This window comes from Microtus oregoni, unplaced genomic scaffold (assembly GCF_018167655.1).
Source record: "Microtus oregoni isolate MIOR12 unplaced genomic scaffold, Mior012 000003F_ref0000135, whole genome shotgun sequence".
In the NCBI taxonomy this organism is placed as follows: Eukaryota; Metazoa; Chordata; class Mammalia; order Rodentia; family Cricetidae; genus Microtus; species Microtus oregoni.
The window spans coordinates 73,487,627-73,515,085 of record NW_024543062.1 but is presented as its reverse complement, the minus strand read 5'-3'; the positions used below and the strand labels follow the sequence as shown (position 1 = coordinate 73,515,085).

Genomic DNA, 27,459 nt, shown 5'->3' with positions numbered 1-27,459 from the left:
AAACTCTAAGGAGCTGCTGCTTCCAGCCATCTGGACTCGGCTGACGTTCTGATAAGTTTAGATAAAACCTCTTTTATCAGCAAGGCCTTGCAATCCCACAGCACGACTTTCCATATTCAAAAACCCTCTCTTTGCATAGATATGTGTTTGTAAAACTAGAATTTCCTAGCACAGAGGCTGGCGTGCCAGAGAAGGTAATTAGACAGACAGTAGAGTCTTTTTCTGCCAGGAAAAATAAGAGTACTTGGTGTCTCACGCAATTTCAGAACCTGATTTCAAAAGGATCATAACACGGAGAAAATAAAATGTTAGACTGCTCTACAGGATATATGTGTAAGTATGAGATTCAGTGTAAAAAAAAAGATAGTGAATAGAAGAATGCTACCTTGATATAAATGCCTGGTGGGTACCAACCTCAATAGCAAGGTTGTAAGGGTGCATGGAAGGTCTTATTTTTAAGAAATAGACAAACAAAAATGGATTAGGTTTTATGGCTTTAAAATTAAATAGGGAAAAAGAGGATCTATTGCAGTTTTAAATTGTCTTTTTTTAATGTTGTTTTCATGCGGATGTTGGATGATAGAGATACAAAAATCAGAAAATTTGGAATAAAAAAAACCCTTGATTACTAAATGGCTATTTCTACAGTTTATTAGCTCAGCTAATTGTCATGTCTGTTTATTGTAAGGTCTATCTGAAGCACTGTTAACCTCAGTTCTAGAATTTCTTCATTCCTCAGACTACACCTAAGTACAACTTCACAAAATTACTTTTTCCTAAAAAGCAGGATTTTTTTTTTTTGCTGCATTGCAAAAAGGAGCAATAAAAATGTAAAGTGGTCCAGGTTTTTCAAAACTATATCCAAACTGTGAAAATAAAAGAGAATAGGATGGGTTTTTAGTTTGTATTTGAACAGAAAAACTTGCTTGATTATCTGTCAGAATTATCAAAATTTAAATATGTAAAAAAGAGTTAATTTTTAAACATATTCATTTTTATTTTACTCTAAGACTTAATTTACAGGCGGGGGATATGTGGATCTATTTATGCCATACTATGTACACAACTCGTACTATTGCCAGGGTATTTATGCTTAGGCTATTGATTAGCTATGCTCTTCTTCTAAAAAAGAAATAGTTATCAGAAGAAATATACTCCTTATGGACTTGTTTTTAAAAAAGTACACATTAGTTTTATCATCAAAGTAGAGGAAAAAGATAAGCAAAGTTATACATAATTGAAATAATCATAAGATGATCAGATAAAAATCAATGGGAAGATATATAAGTGTATTTTATGTAGTTTTATACTAATCTATGAAATGACCACATTCTAGCGATGCACAAACGGGCTCTGCTAAGACCCATAAAGCGGAAGTTATTGGATAAAAACAAAGGCCAGGTACTTATATAAATCCTTGCGAAATATGTACTTTTGCACTAATCTTTCTGTTTCCTCTTGTTTTTATCATTCCTTTATTTTTAGGTTAATGGACTGTTTCTACATGACTACACCAGCATGAGAAAAACAAGATTACCACTGATTTGAAGCTTGGTGAGTTTATCCACAGCACAAATCAGTCCTACATCATGTCAACTTAGATCATTCTAAACCATGAACTCTCTTTTTTACCAAAATAAATTGACATTCTGGGAGCATTTGAGTTTAATTTTCATTTTATTTTCTGCTTGTGCTATAATTTTAAAAGCACAATTTACTAAAGATATGCTTAGCTGCATTTATTCAACAAAACATATTTAAGTTTACTAATTAATTAAATTCTTATTGCACTTCTTTTAAAAATTATAATTTACCATTTTTAGTATAACTACATGTGTTTAAAATTTCTCAATTGTAAATTTGAGAGCATTTGACCCTACATATTTTGGTGGAGATTAAAGATGAAAATGTATGAGTTAGTCACAAAATATTGTAGGATGTAAAATTGCAGTTATTTCTTTTCATTTTTAAATTAGAAGTATTTAAGAAATACTTATTTTAGAAATTTTTCATCCCCAGACTGTGAATTATATGTTCTTTATTTGGTCAAATGAAATTCCAAAATCTGTGTTTATTCTTCTCATTTAGAGGTTTGCAAGTTTTAACTTCACCCTTCATCTGCTTCCTATCTTCCAAGACTACTTCGAAATATTTTGCTATTTTTTCTTTCTTCTTTTAATCTTCTTTTTCCTTCATGTTTAAGTCTTGTGTGTTCTTTACCTCTCATTTTTCAAGTGTTTTGGTTGGAAGAGAGAATAAATTCAACTGGTCAATCTGACCTTTTTTATAATTAAATATTTGTGAGTTACTTCTTTGCTTCAATCTAGAGAACATTGCAGGATATTAAATTGTTGTCCTTCAACCCAGCAAAGTTGTGGGACATGGTGACCATGAATCTGTAAAGGCACAAGGGCACGTAGGTCGGCATTCAGTTCTGGAAACCTTAATAAGCAAGAGAGAGCTGATGGTCATAGGCAAACATGGGGAGCAGACCTACAGTCCTGAAACAACATCTATCAAGTCCCAGATGTGGGGGGCTAGAAAGCCAGAAGCCATCATAGAACACAAACAATTCTTTCTATGTTCTATGTATTTTGTATGTAACACATCTAGTGCATAACTAGTTAACTAAATATTTTCTGATATTGAATCGCTGGTAATTTTATGACATTGTATTCTATTTGTATTCTGTAACCTAATAAACTGAGTGTGACTTGGAACCCTAAACAGTATAAAAACAACTGCTTAAACATGTTTATCGAATAGCATTTGAAACGCCATAGAAAGTAGATAAGTTAGAACTTAAAGTCACATGTATATGTATTTAATATTTATAGTTTTATTTCAGTCCCTTCTGATGCTTCCAGCTGATGGATAGCTTGTAGCATAGACCCTTGTTCTGCATCAATCATCTAACTGAGCACACAGATGTTGTTGAACTTGACAGAGCTTTGCTGGTATTAGAAAAATCAGGACCACACTTAGGGCAAAAAGCATCTTGGGGTCATGCAGCCTGACAAGGGTGCCCACGTGGATCTCAGCTTCTTGTTTCCCTTTGAACCAAGCATCTTGATGGCAGAGACAACCCACACAATCATTTCCAAGAGGACAAACTAGGGGAACTGTCCTCTCTCCTTTCTCCTTTAGCACTCAAACTTCTGGTCATGCAAATCCTATCTTGTGGCTTCTAACCTTTGGTATGACAAATAGTCCTGGAGGATTCTAAATATCTGTTGCTGAATCAGATAACTCAATCTTTAACCGAATTACAAAAAACAATAACCAAAAATGAGATAGCAATTTTAAAAGAAATGAAAAGAAAGAGGATTTACAGAGAGTTAATTCACATGTAGAAGAATGAGCAACATTAATTAGGAAAAGTGGTCATCTGAGTTGAAATTTAAAAAGAAAGGAGGAATATACTCTGGTAGAACATATACTTCGTTCCTGCAGAGGGTCTTGGGAAATATACACTTCCTGACTGTCAGAGTACAAGAAGCTGAAGGTCAGATAAACTGGAACAGAAACTCTTTCCGTGCATCTATTTTTCTAATCTTCACTGTTCCGTTTCAGAGAAGAGGAAATAGATAATCTGAGAGGTAAATTAACACGCCCAAGGTCACATAGCTAATAAAAGCCTCAGCTAAAGTGTGTGTTGTTCTAGTTTCTGAACTGAACTATCTGAATATACTGAGTGCTCTTGGGTGCTCCGGGAAACCCCTGAGCACTAGCTCACCCACAGGGAGTCTTCAGTGCACATCTGAATGCTGCATACTGATTTTGTGGTTTTTGTCTGACCCCATTGTAGCTATTAAGCTATATGTTATATCTATATACTTTATAAAAGACATTGAATTACATAGATGGTAAAAATTAAAAAATACGTACACATGGCTTTAGCGGATGAAGTGGAAAAGACAATGAAACAAAATCAATTGTTCAAGAAGAAATACTGAATCCTTGTAGGAGACAAGGAGGAGCAGTTACATTGACAGTGAGGATGTTCAAGAAGCAAGGGCATTGAGTATGGAAATTTAACTTCACTAATACAATTCAAGGCATGATCATTATAAATAAACCAGCCAATGCCATAGTTCTCTTAGTCTCAGTATTTATTAATCATCTGTAATTAAGTTTATTTTTCCAAAAAACATTTCTATTTTCACCACTGTGATATATTAAAACTTTAGTAAATTATCAACAATTTAGAATGCAATGATTCTTTCCTGAATTTATGATCATCTGGAATCTAGCTGCACACACATAGCTCTATAACTAACTTTCCTTTCTCCTTATGTTGCTACATTTACAACCAAAAGAGGCTTAGTTAGCCAGTAACTTCCCTCCTTCCCACTTGTTCCCTCATGTACATCCATTTAGCTGTACAATGCTTATTCTATCACTTTTTCCACTTCTCTCATGTCCTCTACCTCTATCCGTGGATATCTTTTACCAAATTCATGCTGTCACACTAAAAGACTCATTGGCACACGCTACAGACATGCCAGTTAGAGTAGGTAAGTGGCAGAGTCCGGCCTCTGTGTCTCTACTGTATCAGTCTTCAGCAGCTTTCACAGGACACAGGGGTGGGGGGACCAGCACTCCATTTTATTACTTTCTCCACCTTGCTGCTGCCTGCCCTGCTCCACTGCACTCATCCCTGGCGCTATTGTTAAGGGGCCTGACAACATCTTTAAATCCTTTGCTCTCTTATTCTCTTTCTTACTTTAACACCAAAATGATTACTCTTTTTTTCACACTTCCAAATCTTTATTGCTTAAAATTGTACAAGTCTTTTACGGTACAATATTTTGTTTTTGGGTTTTTTTTTTTGTTTTTGTTTTTGTTTTTTTTTTTTGGTTTTTCGAGACAGGGTTTCTCTGTGGCTTTGGAGCCTGTCCTGGAACTAGCTCTGTAGACCAGGCTGGTCTCGAACTCACAGAGATCTGCCTACCTCTGCCTCCCGAGTGCTGGGATTAAAGGCGTGCGCCACCATCGCCCGGCCAATATTTTGTTTTTTAAACAGTCTCCAAATGTTAGTGTACAGTGGATATCTTTTTCTGGAACTCAACTATGAATTATGAGTTCACCAAAAATAAATATGCTCTTTGGTGCTTATGAAACAGCATTATTCTGCTTTCTGTCTAGTGGACACCTTTTTCACAGTCTCACTAAGATGTCTTTGTACTTGTCCTTCATCTTAGGCTGTCTTTTCAGTTCACAATCTTTCCCAAGAAAACTCATTATAATTTTTACTTTTATTAAGTCTTTATGAAAATACCCAACTGTACTTCCAAGCCAAATCTCTCACATAAACTTTTTCCATCCTTTCTCTCTAAAGATATATCCAAAGATGATTATTGGGTCGCTCTTAACTCTGTAGACTTTTCTCCCAAGATCTCTCCCATTTTCATCCTAGACAACCCATTTCTTCACTTTTCTTCAACTAACCATTCCTTCCTAACCTTTGCCTAAGCAATCCCTCCTTCATTTGACACTTCAGCATCTCCCATTGACTCCCACTCAGATGGTGCATTACTGGGATGGCTTCACTGATCATTCTCAAGTCTAACTCGGTTCTCCTCCTGCAGGTACACACAGACCCTCTAATAAAACCCAACAGCATGTTTTCTCATGGCTTATCAATAAGAATAGAAAGAGAAGACCAGGGTCTCTGGAGATCACCCACTGGCACTGAGCTTCACAGGGGACAAGAAATCAGAAGACACTTTGAATGAGTCAATAAAGTCATAAAAGCGTCACATAACTACCTATGTACAGCTACCAAACTAGTTCCAGACTTTATATAAAACATGCATCCAATTATCTCAGGCATGTTTTTAGTTGTTTTCTCAAAATCCCAAGTTAAAACCCAACCATGACATGTGCTGCTATATACACACTCAGCCTAGATTGAGTCAACTCGCAGAATTTCAGTTACAAAGTCCAAAATGCCCAAGTTTATGTAAAAACTGCTCTTCTCAGAACTCATTCTTAAAGAGTTTTTATTTGGTGTTTATGCTATTTTATTTGACTAATTACAAAGACGCAATTTTTCCTTCATATTTTTAGGGAGTATTCTAAAAATAAGAATTGCCCCAAAAAGGAAGCCTTAGAAGTTGACGAATTCATTGTCAGTGGGTTCTAATTAAAATCATCTTTCAGAACTCTGTATTTTTAAAAACCTATTATTAATGAACTGGTGGGTAAGAGGAATTCCAAAGTCACTGAGAAATCTAATCACCTATATTCTTATGAAATATATATGAGGTGAGTCATTTTATCCCTTCTTCCTCCATGACCCACAGTGACTTCTATTAGCTTTAAGAATTCATTCTTTTGAACTATATAATTTTACATATTCTTTGAAAGTTGACTCATCAGAAAGTCATTTTACATGACTAAGCACTATACCTGTATGCTTTTCTTTTTAGAAAAATGAGCGGGCATATCTGCTGGATCTGTAAGCTATGCAGAGCTAAGAGGTTCCCTTCAGAGTAAGTAGCTTTTAAATATTATTGCCATTTTAAATAATTTTTAGTCACATGATAAATACGTACATAGATATTTTAACTACGTTTTAAATATATTTTGCTGAGAAAGTAAAATTTACATTTACAGAGGAGAAACTACAGCAGAGGAGCAGTTACATATGACACAAAACTCATTTCCATTATTCGAAGTGTAGATCTAAGAACTCGGCAACTTAGACATTTTAGAAAGAGATGATTACAAACGTTCTTTTAAAAAGTAATTTGGTACTGTTTATATTAAAGGGATTTTTTTTAATCCAATATATTTTACAACTAAAACCTTCTTAAGAGGTGCCAGACACCTTCGTTTTTTCCTGAGGCTCACAGGAGTTGAAGCCTACCAAGCTCTCGATCTTTTATGATTGCAGGGAAATTTGTCACTGCCTTGTTTTTTTACAGGGTCTGTCATTACAGACTAGGCTACCCCAAGCTTGTGATCTTACTGCCTAAGCCTCCCGAGCACTCAGATCAGTTATATTATAAAGACCCATCCTTTTTTCTGAGATCTACAAATAGATTAAAATGGAAAGAAGACTGAAAAATTAACAAAACAATTGGGTTTATCACAAAAAAAAGTTACAGTTTCAAGACTTCTGTCAGATTAACCACACATGCCTAACCTAGGTTAAGGGAAGACCTGAATTCTGAACACATACGTGTAGGTCAGGGCTCTTGATCAGTCTAACCTTCCACAGACATAGGAAAGCTACTGCTTGATGAAGAGAGGTAGCTGTAGTGATGGATGCTAATACCCAACACTCAGCATTCCAGTGAGCAGTTGAAGTTCGTGAACTATGCAGGTGCACCCATGGAAAAAGATATAAAAGTCTCACTAGGGCAAGCTCTCTTCTACTGGCGATCCCTATGGCCTAACACAATCAGAACGCGGGTTTCCTGTAGTCTGCCTTGCAGATCCCCCATGGAAAGGAGAAGTTCAGCAAAAGAGAGGTCATTTGATAGGAGCTTTGCATTCAAAATGACCTCATCAGATATAGAGATAATAATAAAACTAAGGTGTGTGAAAGCTGGACGGGGGTCTTTCAGTGTGGAGATGTCCGAAGTCCAGCATCAAGGAAGGGATCTCTCAACGCTCAGACACTAAGTAAGCATCAGCGTCATGGGTTTCAAAATGTCTTCATATCTGATTGCTTTTTGCTGCCTACCTGCCCAGAGAAAAAGGAAGTGACAAGAAACTGGAAAACCCAGGTCAGGAGACTCAGGCTGATCTGGGGCAGAGGTACTTAAAAATAATCTTTACATAATTCTGAGGATACCATCTTCCTAATCATGGGCCAGCATAAACCCTGTGTGAGAGAGAAAGGAAGCCAAAAGTAAAGCGGGAGTTCAAATAACCCAGTTTCTCCAACCACTGTCCGTATCTGTAAGTTTCGTAAATCATGCAGGCAAAGGCATTCTCTTGGCAATGAGTTCCCAACACAGCCATGTTGTCTCCCCTCCCTGGAGATTTCAGTCTTTCCTCCACAATGGGAATCAGTGAGACAAAAAAAAAAAAAAAAATCATGTGAGAAACCTGCCTCACCCTTCCCATTTCAATAGATTAAAAAATATTATTTTAGCTCATCCTTTTTGAAGTTCCAGTGAGAGAAAAGAACAGTGAGTCAGAAATAGTTTTCATGGAAACGTTTATGAGAGCACCGGACAGAGTGCACCTCGAAGCTGATGTGAAAGTCTAGACAGAGACCATCCGCTGTTACAGGACTAATATTGTTCTATGCTATGTATTATTTAACTTTCCAAATCTTTTGTTATGTTCACAACCAGTTAATGTTGCTGGTCAATCCTGAAGAATTAACACTCAGGCTGACTCTCTAAGAACAACAAGGAGCAGGCCTCACTTGCATCTTCAGGTTTTTTTTAAGAGTATACCAGTGCTAAAGGCAGGAAGACCACACGTGAAGCAAAGCTGGGTGGCGATGGACATATTAGTGACAGGAAAATAAAGTTATTTGTATGTGAGAAAGTAGAACAACTTACCAGTCCCCTCATGAAGATCACCAACAGAAACAGAAATTGAGCCTTCAAGCCAGCACCTTTCACAGATGTCTTCTAAGTGTGACTTTATTTACTCTGATCAAGTAGAATGTAACTTGATATATTCTACGTTCATTAATTCCAATGCCTTCAAAGTTCAATATATAAATACATGCAGATCAAATGAGAAAGTGCGAATGTAATAGGCTATTGCATGTGCATCAGCTTTGAAGATAAGCCCAGCATTAATTAGGGAAGGGGGTGCACCTGTGACAGTGGCAGAGGGACATGAGACAATCCTATAGAGGCACTGGGTGAGTCTGTGGCTGGAACTTTCAAAGTGTGTGTCAAGTATATATCAAGCGTAGACAACAATGAGGACACTAAGAGAGACTTACATAAATCTAATCTACATGGGAAGTAGAAAAAGACAAGATCTCCCGAGTAAATTGGCAGCTTGGGGACCTTGGGGGAGGGTTCAAAAGGAGAGGGGAGAGGCAGGGAGGGGAGCAGAGAAAAATGTAGAGCTCAATAAAAATCAATAAAAAAAGAAAAAGCATATATCAAGTGTATATCAAGTATACACCAGTTATATTTTAGAGTTTAAAAACTCAGTGAAGCCTATCACATAAAGGGTCAAAGGACAATAAATAGTGTAATTAGATTTTTCCATTATTCTCAAGAGAGCATAGATTTATTTAGCTCAGCAAAACATTGATAATAATTTAGCCTAATCAGTGCTTTTTGTTTCTTTTCAAAGTCTTACTTTGGAAGAAGTTTTAGGATGGGCCCAATCTCTGGAAAGCCTGATGTCTACAAGATGTGAGTATGGCGTGCATGTCACCTTTGGATAAGTGGGCTGCTTCATGTTTATGAGGAGGGGGTGGGGTGCTGCAGGACAAGTGTAAGAAGCGCTGCTTGCCACTTCCTAAATGGCAACTGACACGGTTCAAAAAAGAAAAACCTGAAAATAGCTTCTCATGACAACCGCTGTTATTTTCTTCAGTGTTAATTAAAACAAGATTAGTCACCGTGGGTATTTATTCTTCGCAAGTGTATGTATGAAGCCCATTGGGAATATGCTGAAATAGTAACACATTCTGAAATATACCGCCTTCCCATAGCTTGCTAAATTTAGTGCTTGGAAATTATTTTAAAAGTTGCTGTTCTAAGTACTTTCAAAAGGAAGAAACAATTTGAGCCTCAGTGTTCTAAAATTCTTTGGAGCTCTTCAGTCTCTGATTTCAGGGGCTCCATGTGCACAAGCACAAAAAAATGATACAAATGAAAGGTCATATAGATGTAGGTAGATAAAAACATAAGTTTAGAAGCTCAATACGGTTAATATGAAGAATGATGGGTACTCAGGAGAACTGTCTGTTGTGTTTGTAACAGAAAATGATAGGTGATAGAAAATGATAAAAACCAGAAGACAAGTTAAAAACAAAAAAATTCTACTGAACTTAGTGAACTCTCTAATAGTGCTAAAACCGTCAAATAATTGTTATTTTTATCTGTGGACTTAGCCCTTTATTCGGGACTTCCCTTTGTGAGAGTCTTTGTGAGAAATGGTTGTTCAGATGTCGTGACTATGAACAGTAGGTAACCATGCCACTACAATGTTTTAATTAGTAGGTGTGTAGCGTTATTCTAGACTGAATACATCCCATCACTCATGGGGTTCTCAGGGGGACTCTACCTGCCCACACTGCCTCAAGAACATTCTTTAGTACCACCACTGTTATTTCTTAATCACAGGGCAATGGTGGGAGGTGTGAACTCTTAGCTTATTCTACCAGGATTCCTTATTCCCTCAAGACTACTTTCCTAGTATTGTACATCCCCAGACCTGAGTACCATCTAAGCATCCATTTTTAATCATAAGCCATCCCACTGAAAATGCACACAGCATAATTTCTTTCTTTCATTTGTTTGCAAGAAGATTTGAACTGTGTCTTTTACATATCAAGTATTATTCATAGTTCCCTGATGTAACTTTCTAGTAAGACCATGAATTAAATATTGTATCTTGGGGCTAAATTTTAGGGCACTTAAATAGATGAAGAAGAGAAACTTGACTGTTAAGTCAGCTGCATTGATTCTTCTCCAAGCAGTTTTAATATCAGCCCTAACCCATGTTCACAATATTACCAGGTTAATCTTACTTTCAGAGTTACAGACATATCATCTATAAAATAAGAGTGATAACCATCTCTCTGTTCAACACTATTGTACTAGTTGAACACAAAAGATATAGTTCAGTGAACTAGACAGCCTGAGCACAAAGTAGTTGTACACATCTCTGAGTACAATAATTTTTTTCTCTCCTTCCAGCCAAAATACCAAACTCTTAGTGTTCAGGATCCAAGATCCCCTAACCTAACCAGTTTTCTAAAATTTATGCCTAGTTGTGTCCTTTATAAAACAGACCTTCCACCAGTGTGGGAGCTGCTCCAGCCCTTACTTGTACATCAGTGATTCTCCTGCTATAAGCTTTTGCTCAGTGTTCTTTTTTCTTACCCTATCTAACACACTCTCAAAATTAAAACTCACATTTCACCTTTCCTATGAAATGATTTAGAAATATTTTCCTGTTCTATTTTGTTAGTACATTATTTATTATGCTTTTAATTGCAACTAGCTTTGGTAATGAGTTTCTTTCCAAAGTAGCTTGCTGAATACATTGTAAAAAAATTTTTAAGAAAAATTATTACTCATTCAGATTACATCCCACTGAGAGACTCAAAGTGTCATTTGTACCTAGTAGGCATGTACTACAGTTTAATGACAGATAAATATTAGTAGGAAAAGATCAACACACCAAGCTATATTATATAAATTTATATGTCAGGGCTGAAGACTTGACAAAATGAATAGAGTAAATTATTTGACATGAATATCAAATGGGCATTTGCTTATGTGGACTCAGCAATTTAGAGATACAATGTCGTAAGAATAAGCAAAGTCTACAGAAAAGGTAAGGACAAGAAGGTCTCTCTCACATTGCTCCTAAAAAATCCAATGGAACCATGAAATCAAATTAGCATGAAGTTCATTTAAAAATTCTACTATCAAATAAAGTGATAAAAAATATAAATCATCCTACAGATAGGACCAGTCAGCTAAAAATACTAAGAAAGCAAAGACCATATGTTGTAGAGAATAAAAGTGTGTTTACACTAACAAATGACATTAGTAAAATGTATCTGGTAAGCTATATCCAAAATGCTATTGTTACAGAGATCTAAATACAGCTCTGATCTAAGAATATATAGATCATAAACCTACATGGGGATGAAATGCATTAATATGAGCCTCAAGAGAAGATGAGGAAATATTTGTTGGAAGACTTTTAAGTAATAGCTATATTCAACATAATGCCATTAAATTTCAGTAGTTTATAAAAAGTGGGATTTGGAAAGGATCACATTTATACAACCAGTTCTAGGAGAGACGATTTAATAGCAGTCTTTTTTTTTCTTTCTTTTTTTTTTATTGAGAAAAGGAAAAAAAAAAAAAAAACAAGTTTCCGCCTCCTCCCAGCCTCCCATTTCCCTCCCTCTCCTCCCACCCTTCTCCCCCCCCCACTCCTCTCCCCCTCCCTCTCCAGTCCAAAGAGCAGTCAGGGTTCCCTGCCCTGTGGTAAGTCCTAGGTCCTCCCCCCTCCGTCCATATCTATGAAGGTGAACATCCAAACTGGCTAGGCTCCCACAAAGCCAGCACATTAAGTAGGATCAAAACCCCGTGCCATTGTCCTTGGCTTCTCATCAGCCCTCATTGTTCGCCATGTTCAGAGAGTTCGGCCTTATCCCAAGCTTTTTCAGTCACAGTCCAGCTGGCCTTGGTGAGCTCCCAATAGATCAGCTCCACTGTCTCAGTGGGTGGGTGCACTCCTCGCGGTCCCGACTTCTCTGCTCGTGTTCTCCCTCCTTCTGCTCCTCATTGGGACCTTGGAAGCTCAGTCCAGTGCTCCAGTGTGGGTCTCTGTCTCTATCTCCATCCATCACCAGATGAAGGTTCTATGGTGATATGCAAGATATTCGTCATATTGCTATAGGATAGGGTCATTTCAGGTTCCCTATCCTCAGCTGCCCAAGGAACTAACTGGGGTATTAGGGCTCTTCATGTAGTCTTTCTGTGCCACAGATGCGGGAGCTGTGATGTAAACACATCAGTTGAGGCTGTGCTGAGCACAACCTATTAATAGCTGTGTCTAGTTGGATTTCCTGCCATTTGCTGTAAAGAGAGGGTTCTTTGATGAGGGGTGTGAGTGACATTTATCTATGTACACAAGGATATTTGGAATGTTATCCTTAGAATGGTAAGGAATTGTGCTGGCCTAGCAAAGTGGTAGCAATAGTTTCTTTTTTAAGAGCCATGGCGTCCCTATCCTAGGACACTGGTTAGGTTTCATGATTTTCCTCCTGTTGAGTGGGACTTAAGTCCAATAAGACTGCCTTTAGTTGCCACCAACATTTAAATCCCATTTACTGTACCTTAATGTATTTTCTGCCCAAACCAGAAAATTTCAATATCAATGGACATGTTAACATAGAAGGAAGAAAATGTTCTGGGGTCCCATCCATACACAAAGAATCACTAATACCTAATGGAAGAAAGAGAAATAGTCTCTACCTGGGATGAACCCCTCATTGGTTTGCCAATGAAAAGTGATAAGCCTTAAAATCATATACACACAAACAACAAATATTGACTCAGCATATATATGTGTGTGTGTGTGCGTGTGTGTGTGTGTGTGTGTGTGTGTGTGTGTGTGTCTATGCGCATGCGTGCATATATATGCATTTAATAATACAAAGAAAAAGAAGGTAATGTGGCAGAAAGATTAGATGAGCTGGGAGAGGCTACATGTAAAGGGAAGGTGAAAAGTGATACAGTTCTATTTCAATTAAAAATATTTTTGCAAAAAGAACAAGAAAAAGAAGGAGAGAAGAAGGAGAAGAAGAAGAGGAAGAAGAAGACCTAGTTGAGAAGAGTGCTATAACAAAGTAGATGCTGATTCAAATTCTAGATGTTATCCAGTAATTTACTGCTAGCAAACAAGTTTTCAGAACATTGATGATACTTTCTAAAACTGATGTGTATACATTCACATACCGAATGCGTACTAAACCTGTTTTAGTTATCAGGTAGCACACTTGGGGAAAATCCCATCAGCCTGTCATACAAACAAAAATGCACAGAAAATTTTTTTTCAAAATCTGAAAATCCTTTCCAAAAAACAAAAAGGATCACCATTTATGGTAGATTCTGAAAGACAGAAAATAGCTATCAAACTAACTTGCATAAGCACCAGGAATAACCACAGGGCAGGGAACCCTGACTCCTCTTTGGACTGGAGAGGGAGGGGGAGAAGAGTGAGAGGAGGGGGAGAAGGATGGGAGGACGGGGAGAACGGTGGGAGGAGGGGGAGAAGGATGGGAGGACGGGGAGAACGGTGGGTGGAGGGGAAGGGAAATGGGAGGCTGGGAGGAGGTGGAAACTTGTTTTTTTTTTTTTCTTCCTTTTCTCAATAAAAAAAAAAAAGCACCAGGAATAAAATTCCAACGGCAACAAAAATACTTATTAAAAATCAGATCTTTTGACAAAAAATCCTAAGGTAGGAGTTTAAATATAGGAAATTACTTAAAAGTAGGCAGGTATTGATAGCCGATGTCTTTTAACTGAAGAAATGCAGTGCATTGGTTCCTTGGTGTTTGATGGAAAAGTGTCATTAAAAATTATCCACGGTGAGTGGAGCAAGAAAAACAGTGTACAAATGATAAAGTCTACAGGTGACTCAAAATTCCTCATCTTTTCAAACATATAAATTGTTTAAAAATATTTTTTCAGAAGTAACAAAAATATAAGGAAAAAATTTCATCTATTCAAAAAATACCTGAGACTTACGTAAGATTTTTCCTCAAATAATAGGAACCCAGACTTCATCACTGAATCCAAAATTGCTATCACAGAATCAGGCTTGACCAGCATGAAAATGGGGAAAGTAGTTGTGTGGGTGTTTCTGGTAACTAAACACTAAATGCGATTAGTAATTTAGTGATAGATTCATTTTTTGTTATTTTTTGATATTATAATATAGTTATATCATTTATCCCTTTCCTTTACTTTCTCCAAACCATATACCTTCCCCCTTTATTTCTTTCAAATTCACGGTATCTTTTTTCATTAATTGCAGTTAAATACTCACTACACACACACACACACACACACACACACACACACACACATATATATATACCTAAATGCATAACTGCAGACACTTCAATTTGTACAATGGTACTTGTGTGCATGTTCTCAGGGCTGACCATTTGGTATCTGGGGAACCAATGTGTTATTCTGTTATTCCCTGGGAAGGCTGTCTCTCCAGCTTTCAGGGGTCTTTGTTGTCTGTAGTTCTTTGCCTAGAGTTGAGGCCTCATGGGTTTCCCCCACTCGGTTTAGCAAGTCTGGTGTTGCCCTTGCTCAACTCCTTTATAATGAGCCGTGCTGGTGAAACTTTATGGGTGATGCTTCTGAAATTCCTAGGAGACACAAAGTCACTGAAAACTCAGTGTTCCTCCAGCTCTTCCAATCTTCTGCCACTTCTTCTGAAACAGCACCTGACACTCAGGTGGGGGAATTACAGATGTGTCTACTGGGACTGGGTTGCAGAAGTCTGCATTTTGAACAGTTGTGGTTTTCTGTAGTGGTATCCGTCTGCTGCAAAGAACGTTTCCTTCCTTGGTGAGAGCTGAGGACTAAATTTACCTGGGGGTATGAGCACACACATTTAGAATGTAGGTAGAATTATGCTGGTTTAATAAGTACCAGCTGTAGTATCTCCTCCAAGATCCTTGACTTCATTAGTCCTAGATAACTGGCTAGTTTCCAGTACTAGGCAAGATCTCCCTCCTGTTGTGAGGTTCATAAACCCAACGAGAAAGCTGTTGATTATTGCCAATGTATGTGTCTCACCGCTGCACCCTTAGAATTGTCATGCTGCACTAATGATAGTTGTGGTTTGTAAGTTTTATAGCAGGGTAGGACTGCCAGTTGCTTCTCTCCTTTGGAAGTTTGTATGGTGACTTCTGGTACCATGAAAGCCAGCCCTCAGGGAGGTTCTGAGTAGTGTAGCATCTTCAACAATACGAGCCTACCTTCCACCTCTGGGAGCAAACTATTGTCAAAAAATAACGATGGAAGTTATTCACTGATATTGTTGCTTATATGAATAAAAAGATCACTTGGATGATTCAAACAATCCTCCCATATATCTGGGGGACAGCTTGAGGGTGGTAATGAGATAAAGGGGGGTATACATGTGCTTGGTCCATGTACTCCACTTAAACAGAGGAGACAAAGAACAACCTAATGGATAGATGATTCCACAAGTGGTAAGTGCTTTGAAAAAAATAAAATCAAGTGACATGGAAAAAAAGGTGCAAGACTACAATAATTCAGCTGAGAGATGCTGACTGCAAACAAAACTGTCAGGAGGAGCAGAAATGCCAGAACCTCTGACAGAGAATAAAACTGTCAGAAGGAAAAGGATCTGAACACAGAGATGAGTCAGAAGAAGCAGACATCTGTGCTGATGTATTTGGATATGAAGCCAAGTAGCAGGGAAACATATGTGAAAGGTGCAACAACGTGAGATTAGTGTCTGCAAATAACTGAAGAGAAGTTTAATATGCCTACTGCATAAGGCCTCATGAGGCCGTGTGAATGACCTTATTTACCCTGAACACTAATCAAAAATAAATACATTTTTATTCTTTTTTTATTGAGAAAAGGGAAAAAAAAAAGTATCCGCCTCCTCCCAGCCTCCCATTTCCCTCCCCCTCCTCCCACTCCTCTCTCCCTCCCCCCACTCCTCTCCCCCTCCCTCTCCAGTCTGAAGAGCAGTCAGGGTTCCCTGCCCTGTGGAAAGTCCTAGGTCCTCCCCCCTCCTTCCATATCAAGGAAGGTGAATATCCAAACTGGCTAGGCTCCCACATAGCCAGAACATTAAGTATGATCAAAACCCCGTGCCATTGTCCTTGGCTTCTCATCAGCCCTCATTGTTCGCCATGTTCAGAGAGTCCGGTTTTATCCCATGATTTTTCAGTCACAGTCCAGCTGGCCTTGGTGAGCTCCCAATAGATCAGCCCCATTGTCTCAGTGGGTGGGTGCACCCCTCGTGGTCCTGACTTCCTTGCTCATGTTCTCCCTCCTTCTGCTCCTCATTGGGACCTTGGGAGCTCAGTCCAGTGCTCCAGTGTGGGTCTCTGTCTCTATCTCCATCCATCACCAGATGAAGGTTCTATAGAATAAATACATTTTTAAAAGACCTTCCCAGCTCCTTTCTGAGAAAGAAAGAAAGAAAGAAAGAAAGAAAGAAAGAAAGGAAAACTAGTTAGAAGCATATTTCAATAAACAAGGTAAGATCAGAACACAAGAGAGAAGACAACCTTGAAAATAATTAGCATCTAGATGCTAGGAACAGCTATGGGTCAAGAGATTACTGGAAGAGTTAAGATAAAGAAGAAAGGGGGAGAGATGGTGCTTGGGTACAGGGAGATATTCCAGAGTTCAGGAACAAGAGGCAGTAAAGGCAAAGGACATCTGGTGAACTAATGTGACAGTTCTTTCAGGAAAAGTTATATGAACTGTAAAGACTGGAGAGAGATCAGGGAGAGAGGGCCCATAGGTATAATAACATAGAAGCCCTTGATAGCTCAACAAAAGCATTTACAGTGGCATGTGAGAGCAAGGTAAGATATGTAATGCTGTGTGTGTGTGTGTGTGTGTGTGTGTGTGTGTGTGTGTGTGTGTGTGAAAATAAGATTAAAGAATAGAAATTGAGAAATGGCTGCCTTGAAGTCTTTGTGCTTTACTCTGTAACAAAATATCTTGTAGCCAAACTGTTAAAATTAGAAGGAAAATAGAATTCCATAAATTAGAAGAGGCTAGCTCTGAAGTTCAGTGATAAAGTGCTGGCATATACATAAGGCTGTGCATTTAGTTCTCATCACTACTTTTGTGTATGTGTGTGTTTATGTGTGTATGTGTGCAACTGTGTGTATATATGTGTGCGTGTGTGCATGCATATGTGTGTATGTGTATATATATATATGTATGTGTGCGTGGATGCCTATGTGTGTATATGTGTGTGTATGTGTGCATGCATATGTGTGCATGTGTGTACATATATGTGTGTGTGCGTATGTATGCATATGTGTGTATTATATGTGTGTGTACGTGTCTGTGCATATGTGTGGCTTTTGTACAAGCAAGTAAATAAATGAATAGCTCATTCATAAAAGTAGCAAGTCACTTAGCAAAGAATTCACATGAGACTAGCAGCAGATTTATCAATAGTTATCTTACAGACCAGGAGGGATGGCATAACATACTCCAAACTGTGAAAGAAAAGTATCAGCCAAGAATTCTATACCCAGCAAAGCTGTGCTTCAAGATGAAAGAGAAGTAAAAACTTTCCTAGATAAAACAAAAACTCAAGAAATTCGCAACATTCAATCGGCTCTAAGAGAAATGTCCAAGGGAACAGTTTCTAAAAGCAGAAGGGCGACTGCCACTATTAAAATGCACAAAACTCCAAAAACTGAGTGAAAATGTAAAGGTGAAAGAGGAATCTAACTCTATCAACACAAAGACACCAAGCCCAAAGTGAACAGAAAAGGAAGAAACAAAAAGGATGTATAAAACCAGGGAAGAAAAAAAAAGATGACAAAACTGTCTTTAATCTATTATTGATAATATTAAATATAAATATACCAAATCCCCCAACTAAAGTATATAGGCTAAGAGTATAGGATTGTTTTAAAACATACACACACACACACACACACACACACACAGTTAACCCAATACCTAATGCCAATACTATGTCATTTTTTATTACCTTAACTCTGTAATAGAGCTTGACATCAGGACTGGTGATACTTCAGGAAGCTCCTTTATTGTACACAATTGTTTTATCTATACTAGTTTCTTGTTTTTCCATATAAACATGAGTGTTGTTCTTTCAAGGTCTGTAAATAACTTCTAATGTAATATACTAGGATAGCAATATTTCAAGACAAGTAAACGATTTTGAATATACCCAAATGATATGTATCTGAAGTGATAAATATGTCAATTATTCTAATTAGTCATTACATAAACTACACATAGACTGATATATCACACATGTACAACATATAACTGTCACTATGTGTCAGTTAAAAATAAAAATAGACTTTAAAGAAAAACAGAAAGGAGGGTTTATATAAATAGTTCAGTCAGCAAAATGCTCAACTTGCAAGTATGAGGGCCTGAGTTACTGAACTTACATTTTCAAAAAAGGAAAACACCTGGGCATAGTTGTGTATAACTGTGATCCCAGTACAGAGAAGGTAGATACAGGTAGACTGCTATATCCTGTGGGCCACCCAGCCGAACCTACTTAATCAGCTCCAGAACAGTGAAAGGCACACATGTTAACACACACACACACACATCTTATGTATGTATACACATATATATGTATATATATATATATATATATATATATAGAGAGAGAGAGAGAGAGAGAGAGAGAGAGAGAGGATAACAAAGATGGGAAGGAGACGTGGTCAGTGGCAGGAAGGAGTGTGGGGTCAATACTTGTTTTGGTCTCATTTGGGAAACATAGCAACATGCGCATCTGATGATGACAGCTAACACTGAGGAGGTCATGGCAGACAGGAGAGGGGATAATGTAAAAGCAACAGAGAAATGTAAAGCTCTAAAAAATGAAAAAACATAAAAGAGCCTGGAAAAAGCTTAACTGGTAGAAAAGGAATCAAAGCAACTCTTCTAGAAAATTCTAGGGCTATGATATCAAGGAAATAGCAGTTGACAACTGCACGTTGTTGAGTGATCATTTAAAATTTACAGTGACGTTTTAACTCAGAAGACACAGCTATAGGTTTTACTGTATCCTGCTTAGCCGCCCCAGCACAGACATTCTGGATAGGCAGGGGTTCTAAATAAGAGCTGGCATTAATCCTTTACTTTGAATCAAAATTATACTTAAATGTACTTTATATCCCCCTTGTAAATTATCATAACTGCAGGTGGACAATCTTAAAAATACTGGATTTAACCGTGGAGGACTGGCAAGCCGATTAAGGCAATGAAATCTCCCCATACTGATAAAGCATCAGGCTGGGGGAGCATCTTTATTGATGCAGTGGCACAGACCTGACACAGGAGTTACTGATGGATGGAGTTACTGATGGATGCTGTTACTCCCTCCTGTGCATTGGCTCAGCTCCCTTCTCTGTGAGAGGTTTCCTGCCTCCCACTAAGGATTGGCACCTTCCTACACTATCATTTTCCCAATCTCGGCTAACCACTGCTGTTGCCATGGTTACTCCATCACACCTTACATTACTGTGCAACTTCGCCTGAGCCCTTTCCATTTAGCAATTTTTGTCTTCTCCAGTTTTTCAGGCACTGTTTTTAACCTGGCAGGGTGAAAAAAGAAATGTCCTTTTTTAGACATGGCTGTTCAGCTAGCACTCCTCCCCCCCACTGTCAGAAAATGAAAGGTCATAGTACACTGTAATAATCCTCCAGTCTCAAGTACCACCTGCATAGGGAATGATTAGAGCCTACTGCACTTTGTAAAACTTATAAGAGAATCCTTTAAAATTTAAAAGCATGAAGGATACAGAAGCCGAGGTTATAAAACATTTATCCATCAGTAGCTGCTATTTACCAGCGTGTAGGAACTGTATATTCAGTAGTTAATAACCTGCAGTCCTGATTCTTATAGCTTCTCAGTAGAATGGGAGGACAATGGGAAGAAATCAACAAATATAATGGAACACAATGTATTTATTGGAGTTGCACATTCTTTCTATACTAGGTTAGTTTATCAACTAACAGTGCATATTTAGGCAACCAGGGGAGTTCAGGGAACTTTTTTCAGATGTTATGATCTATAAGCCAAGTCTCAAGTCAAGGAATAAAGCACAATGTAGGAGATAAACTATATAAATAAATGACATACCACATAACAATAAAGTGGGTTTAGAGAAGAGTGTCTGAGCAGGGCTCAGGAATTACATTTAGGAAAGAATAAACATGGGTATGAGCGTAGAGTACCCTGTCCAGTGAGTCTGGAAATCACACTGAAAAGCTGTGGCCTTGTTCATTTGAGCCATGGGAAGGTGTTGATAGGGTACAATAATGTGACCAGACATTTTAAATGGCTTTTTCCTCTCATGAGATTCCTAACAATACTGAAAGGAGCATCTGATAGACTGACTGAAGCTTTGTCATATAAGATGGTTACAGATGTACCTCTAAATAATCTGAAAATAACAGAAGATAATGCAACAGTATAACAGTGTCATTAGCACATAAAGAGAATAGAAAAGTCGGGAAAACTCTAACTACAAAACACAAATATTAATAAAACAGAATATTTACTATAAACACAGAAATTCTAGTAGAAGTATAAACTTCTGTATGCCCAGTGGTGCAGATTGAAAGTACATGAATTTAAAATTAGTTCACATGTATTTCAATATGTACTAATGGCCACAGCTCACCTGCAAGTCAGTAAATAGTTGACTAGTCTTGTGCAGAAAGCACGATTCTGGGAAAGATAGGGTCCTCCTCTGACTCAGTTAAAAGATATCCCACATGTTCCTTCCCCATCAAGATAACTGTCACATGTCACTTTGCGTATCAGAGACATACTCATCCCACTGACGGCTTGTTCAAGAGTAATACAGAGATTTCGCCTAGTAGTTCGGTTGTGCTGTGAGTCAAAACAGCTATAAACTCAGCAATTCGATTTTGTCTTTAACATTTACTAAGGTTCCAGAAATGCTTTTGCACACATATTCTTTCAGCTGTTTGCTTAAAGAGCTAGTTTTCTCAGATGAAAACTCACCTGGTGTACACAAATGTCTGCAAAATAAACCAGTTGTGTAATCCTAGTCATTCTGCACACTAGAGTCATGTCTGACACAGGTTCCAGTAGTCTGGGTCAGCTTTTAAAAATTATGATGTAATAATAAGTACCATAAAAATCCCAGTTGACCATAATAAAGAAGGCTCTCTTGTTGCTCTCGATATATAACAACTGAGGTCAATTTTAACTCTGTTCCACACGGTAGTTCTGGCATTAGGCTAAAACATCATATTTCTTATATATTTATCCCCCTTATGATAGGGAAAGAAAAGAGTTGCACAACATCAAGAACCTTCTGCTTTGCTTCCACCTTAAAATGCACTTGTACATGACTCTCACTTCTCGGCACAAATTCAGGGGCCAGTGCAGAGGTAAGGGGAGCATAGAAATGTGACCCTCTTAGAGGACCAGGAAATAACTGAGAATAATAGTAGGTAGTACTGCATCAAATACCCAGGCAGTATGTTTCATCTATTACATATAGAAAACTGTAATTTAGGAAATGAAAATTAATTCAGAAGAAGTTTCATTAGCAAAGGATATGGATAGATTGGGAGTTGTACAACTGTTAGTTGAACCAAAAAAAAAAAGATTTTTATTCATCTCTCACACTGGAGGCTAGAGAAGGCAGGGGTAGGTACAGGGGGTTTCCAGAATAAGAATTTATATAATAAATACAAATTCATATGTAATATAAAACCTAATATTGGTTTCCAGACTGTATTCCCACCCCCATCCCGCCCACCCATCCACCTAACCATCCAGCTGGTCAAGAATCATCTCATTCAGTGACCTGTGGACTTTCTATCTTCTGATTTATAGCTTATTTCAAAACCCTTGTCCTCTATTGCTGGCTAAGTCTTCTGTTACAATTCAAGTACCAACTATATAAATTCCTTCATTTTTAATAAGACTTTTTTTCAGTGCATTCTGGAAATCTGGCGTTTTCACTGTCTTGTTAAAGCAACGGTGTCATTTTGTTTTGCTTGCAACTTTGCCCACAGCTTTGGCTATGTCTCTAGCAGGAGAGCTAATAACCACAGCTGTGTTCTCTGCAATACTTATAGCAAGACAAGGACTATCACACCGACATGCCAAAAGGAAAACGAACTTCTTCTTTGAAATATAATTTATAATGCATTTTCCACTGGATAGTAACAGCTAACCTATGCCACTTCCTAGGCTGTATATCTATATATGCTCTGCCCTCATCTGACCTGTACTCCCGGGCAAGGTGAAGTTTCTTTCAGACCTCTCCCATCCATTGCACTGCAGGCTGCACCTGCCCATCGCACTCTGAGCCATACTCATGTCTGTGTATCCCTGCACGCCAGATTCTTGCAGATGACCAATGTTCCCCAACCCTGATGCTTTTGTATATGGTAGTTACCTCTATCTCTGCTATTTTCCTTGAGGATAGACTGTTGTCTTTCTTGCTCTATCACTGCTAATATAATCAGTGAAAATCAAGAGCTCATGTAGCTCATGTAGTGCTAACAAATTGGTCTAAAGTCTCTTATGAAGTTGCAGGAAAATATGACTTTACATCACTTCTATTCCATCTGATTATTACTCTTTTTCATGAGAGTTAATGATACCAATCAAAATTTTTGTTAACTAAATTCCATATTTTAGGAGTTAGTAGGCACTGGTGACCCAACTGATGGTAACAGTTTCATGGACAGATACTGACCTTAAAACTGGTCAACTTGCAAGCATTAAATGAGGCACTGAGTGTCTGTAAAGGAAAAAAATCACACTGTCAGTCTATCGGTAGTTTTGTATTCAGTCTGACTAAACATAGTTCTAATAACATCCATGGAAAGTTACTTTGTCATTTTATCTTTTAGCAATTAAATTTCTCACATACACCAAAAGACTTCACAGTCACCCAAAGGAGTTTAGTGGCCATCCCAAAGTATTCATTTTAAACCTTGATACCACTCGGCCCTCCCTGGGATGATGAGGAACAAGTTACACCCTTAGAATGTGTCTAATCTATGAGCACAAGCTTCCAAAAAAATGGGGCCTGAATAAAAGTCCTCCCACTCTGCTCACCCCAGAGACTGTTCAAGACCAAAGCTGAAGATAATCATCTAAGCAGCAAGTGTCATTGGCTGGTTATGTTCGACACAACACATTGCCCTGTGTTAGGTTCTCAGAAAGTGTCCAACATCCCTCTGGATTCCATTCCTTACTTGGTCCTTATTTCTGGGTTGAACCATAAACCATGAATATGATGTTCAATTCTTCATCTTCCTGTTCTTCTGCTGATTGGACACAGAGAAACACTCCAGACAACTCTGCCTCGTCAAAGTATCACTCATACATAACTTAGTTTCCTCCCAACCCTAACTTGCCAGATCTATAACCTAGTTCTTACCTATCAGTTTGTTGTGAGGTCTTAATATATTCTGCAACTTTAGAGGGAGAGTTCTGCCTGCCTACGGAGCTTAAGTCCCTTGTATGGATTCTCATGACATCTCCTGGCCTTTCTGTCATAGGCACATCTAAACTGACAAATATTTTCCACTGAGTGACTCAGAACAAAGGAATAACCACCAACCAGTGTCATCATTAAACATGCTTCAGGGACCTGGGTGCGTGGCTGATGCAGTATCAGAAGATACCCACCTGCTTGTTCTATATCTTTGGAGCTCTTCTCGGGTTTCTGTATTAAACTGTATGAATAACTGCTTAAATGTTTGATAACTGTTAACTCTTGAAAATAATCACATTCTTCTACTTTTAGATGGTCCAGTAGTATACGCAGCATATTTAAAATTGGAGCACAGTGACGAGAACATTAAATTCTGGATGGCATGTGAAACCTACAAAAAGATTGCCTCACGGAGGGGCAGGATTTCCAGGGCAAAGAAGCTTTACAGCATCTACATCCAACCACAGTCCCCTAGAGAGGTAACAGTCACGGGGCATGGCAATCGGGATATCCTTAGAAAACACTAATAACTCAAGCATCACTACCTGCCAGATATAGTCTATCCCAATATCCCCTAAAAAAATGTATAAACTAAGAATTACTAATCTGCTGGGTGATGATGATCCACTACTTTAATCTCAGCACTCAGATGGCAGAAGTAGGCAGTTCTCTGTGAGTTCAAAGCCAGCCTGGTTTACAGAGTGAGTTCCAAGATAGCTGGGGCTACATAGAAAAACCTGTCTTGAAAAGACAACAACAACAACAAAATAATTAATCTTATTTTTCAGTCATAAAACCTAATTGTTAGCTAATTTAATAAACCTAATGAATTGCCCTGAGTGGTACAATCATAAAGTAGTAGCATTAGGATTCAATGGTGAGCTGTTTGTCTCACTAACTTATCTAAATTCCCATCAAAGTTAAAAAGAACCAAGGGGTCCCTGGAAGAGTTCTCTGGCAGCAAAGTCATGAAATGCCGAGAATGGGCATGAGCAGCTCCCCGGTGGTGTTGGTCTAGCATGCACCTGAGTAAACCCAAACTCAGCTGCCATCCATGTTATCAAGTTATCGTCACTGCTGTCACTTACGCTGCCTAACACCAAGACACCTGACAGAGAGACAACCAAAGACTACAATTCATGTTCAAGGCCAGGGTGGAGGATACCACAGGGGATTTCTGTCACTCAACATAACCCTATATTATTCAATTATTCCCACCAACCCTCCTGGAAACTTTTAGTCTTCTGAGATAACCACATCCCCCATCTATTTCTGCACTTCTCCTCACTTGCTTCTCGTTTTAGGACTTGTGTGGCTAGCACAGTGTTTGTGACTATTAAGGACAGTAAGGTTGAAAGCAGCCACTCGCTTCCTTTTTTTCTTTAAAAAGAGCCCTCCAGTTCATAAGCTTCCACGTTTGCAGACTACCACCAAGAAAGCATGGGCATGTCCCAGATACCAGAGGTTGCTGGCGTTCCTTGTCAATGGACTCCCCGCTTTCTTCTATTGCTCTGGAACACTTACAGCAGGTTTTTACTTTTTTTTAATTTTTTAATTTATTTATTTATTAAAGATTTCTGTCTCTTCCCCGCCACCGCCTCCCATTTCCTTCCCCCTCCCCCAATTAAGTCCCCCCCGCCTCAGCCCGAAAAGCAATCAGGGTTCCCTGTCCTGTGGGAAGTCCAAGGAACCCCCACCTCCATCCAGGTCTAGTAAGTTGAGCATCCAAACAGCCTAGGCTCCCACAAAGCCAGTGCGTGCAGTAGGATCAGAAACCCATTGCCATTGTTCTTGAGTTCTCAGTAGTCCTCATTGTCTGCTATGTTCAGAGAGTCCGGTTTTATCCCAGGCTTTTCCAGACCCGGGCCAGAAAACATATAGGCATCCTCCTAAATATTAACCTTCAGCAAGCGATGAAAGGAGACAGAGACAGAGACCCACATTGGAGCACAGGACTGAAATCTCAAGGTCCAAATCAGGAGCAGAAGGAGACAGAGCATGAGCAAGGAACTCAGGACCACGAGGGGTGCACCCACACACTGAGACAATGGGGATGTTCTACAGGTTTTTACTTTTAAAAAGAGCAAAGACACCATTTCCTAAAACTCCTTTGAGATAGCTATGAAAACTGCACCCAAAACTGTGCTGTTACTCTAAAAAAGAGGAGACTAAATTAAAGCATCCCATTGCAGGCATTCACATTTGATTGTGCTTAACCTACAATTTCGTTTTTCAGATTAACATCGACAGTTCAACAAGAGATGCTATCATCAAAAGCATTCAAGAACCCACTCAGACGTGCTTTGAAGAGGCTCAAAAGATTGTGTATATGCATATGGAAATGGATTCTTATCCCAGATTCTTAAAGTCTGAAATGTACCAAAACCTTCTAAAAACAGTTCAGTCCCAAAGCTCTTGATTACTACCCAAAAATTTAAACTGAAGAAGATACATTGTAAGTGTTAAATTTAGAAAAAAAATGTACAAAATGAGAATGAAAGCAGAAATGAAACAGAAACCAAGCCATAAATTGATTTCTAGTTCCCAAAGGAAATGCATTCCAAACATACACAGTTTATAGCCTACTTACAGAGAGGAATTAACAGAGAAGGAAAAAGAAGTTAGCTCTCATCATACAAACACTTTAACATTTTTCTATACTAGGCAACTAATGATCATTTTTTCATTAAAGAAATTTGGCAATCAGCACAGATAACTTGTTTTTAAACCATTGTTCTGTGAATCATGTCTCTATGTATTCTACAGATAAGCTTAGAATATCTTGAATTAGTATATAAACTAGTCATGGTATAATCAATTATATTTTAGCTTGAGAAGTACTGAAAAATATGTTGAGACAATTTAGCTATAAAATTTTCCCGGTAGGATGTCCATAATTGACCTCCTATGTCATCTGTACCTTCTACATGCTAAATCATTGTGATGAATCTAAGCACTTACTATGTGTGAATGATTTTTCCTTTATACTTCATATGTGCTTTGCTATTCGGATATAAAATTTTCTTTTACTTTGGGATTAATTTCCTTGCAATATGAATTTATTATAGTGTTGGAAGGCAATAAATTTAAAATTAAAAGGTTATGTGCATACTTTTTCAAAGACACCTTATTGTGCCTTACAGTACAAATCTCAAAGGGCCTAAAGTTTGCAAAAGTAAGAAAATAGAACAAAGTGCAGTTTAACTTATGTGTTTGGTGTCACCTTGCTATTATTTTAAGATGCTAACAGAGTTTAGACTCAATCCTCAGACTGGGTGTCCCTGGGGTTCAACAAACATACACAGATACAAAATTTGAACTGTTTCCTTTTATACCTAAAAAACAAAAAAATCAAGTCTTGTGTTGCTGATGGACAGAAAACATTGAAACTGACCCTTACCCTATCACAGAATCATGTTTCAATAGTCATGTTTTGTCCTGGTTTGACAGAACATCTTTAAACAGATTTTATCCCTCTGATAAAACAAAGCATCCGCTCTTCCCAGTGACTCCCTTGTTCTCACACTGCCATGGTCCTT

At 38.2% G+C, this 27,459-nt stretch overlaps 1 protein-coding gene across 1 annotated transcript; it reads left to right on the top strand.

The window, feature by feature from the left end:
- Positions 1-204: 204 nt before the first annotated feature.
- On the top strand, positions 205-27,108 carry Rgs13 (regulator of G protein signaling 13). The gene is made up of 6 exons (XM_041649161.1): positions 205-333; positions 1,486-1,554; positions 6,435-6,497; positions 9,286-9,347; positions 24,233-24,399; positions 26,157-27,108. The coding sequence occupies exons 3-6, from the start codon at positions 6,439-6,441 to the stop codon at positions 26,337-26,339; spliced, it is 471 nt and encodes a 156-aa protein (XP_041505095.1). The 5' UTR covers positions 205-333; positions 1,486-1,554; positions 6,435-6,438; the 3' UTR covers positions 26,340-27,108.
- The last annotated feature ends 351 nt before the right edge of the window (positions 27,109-27,459 follow it).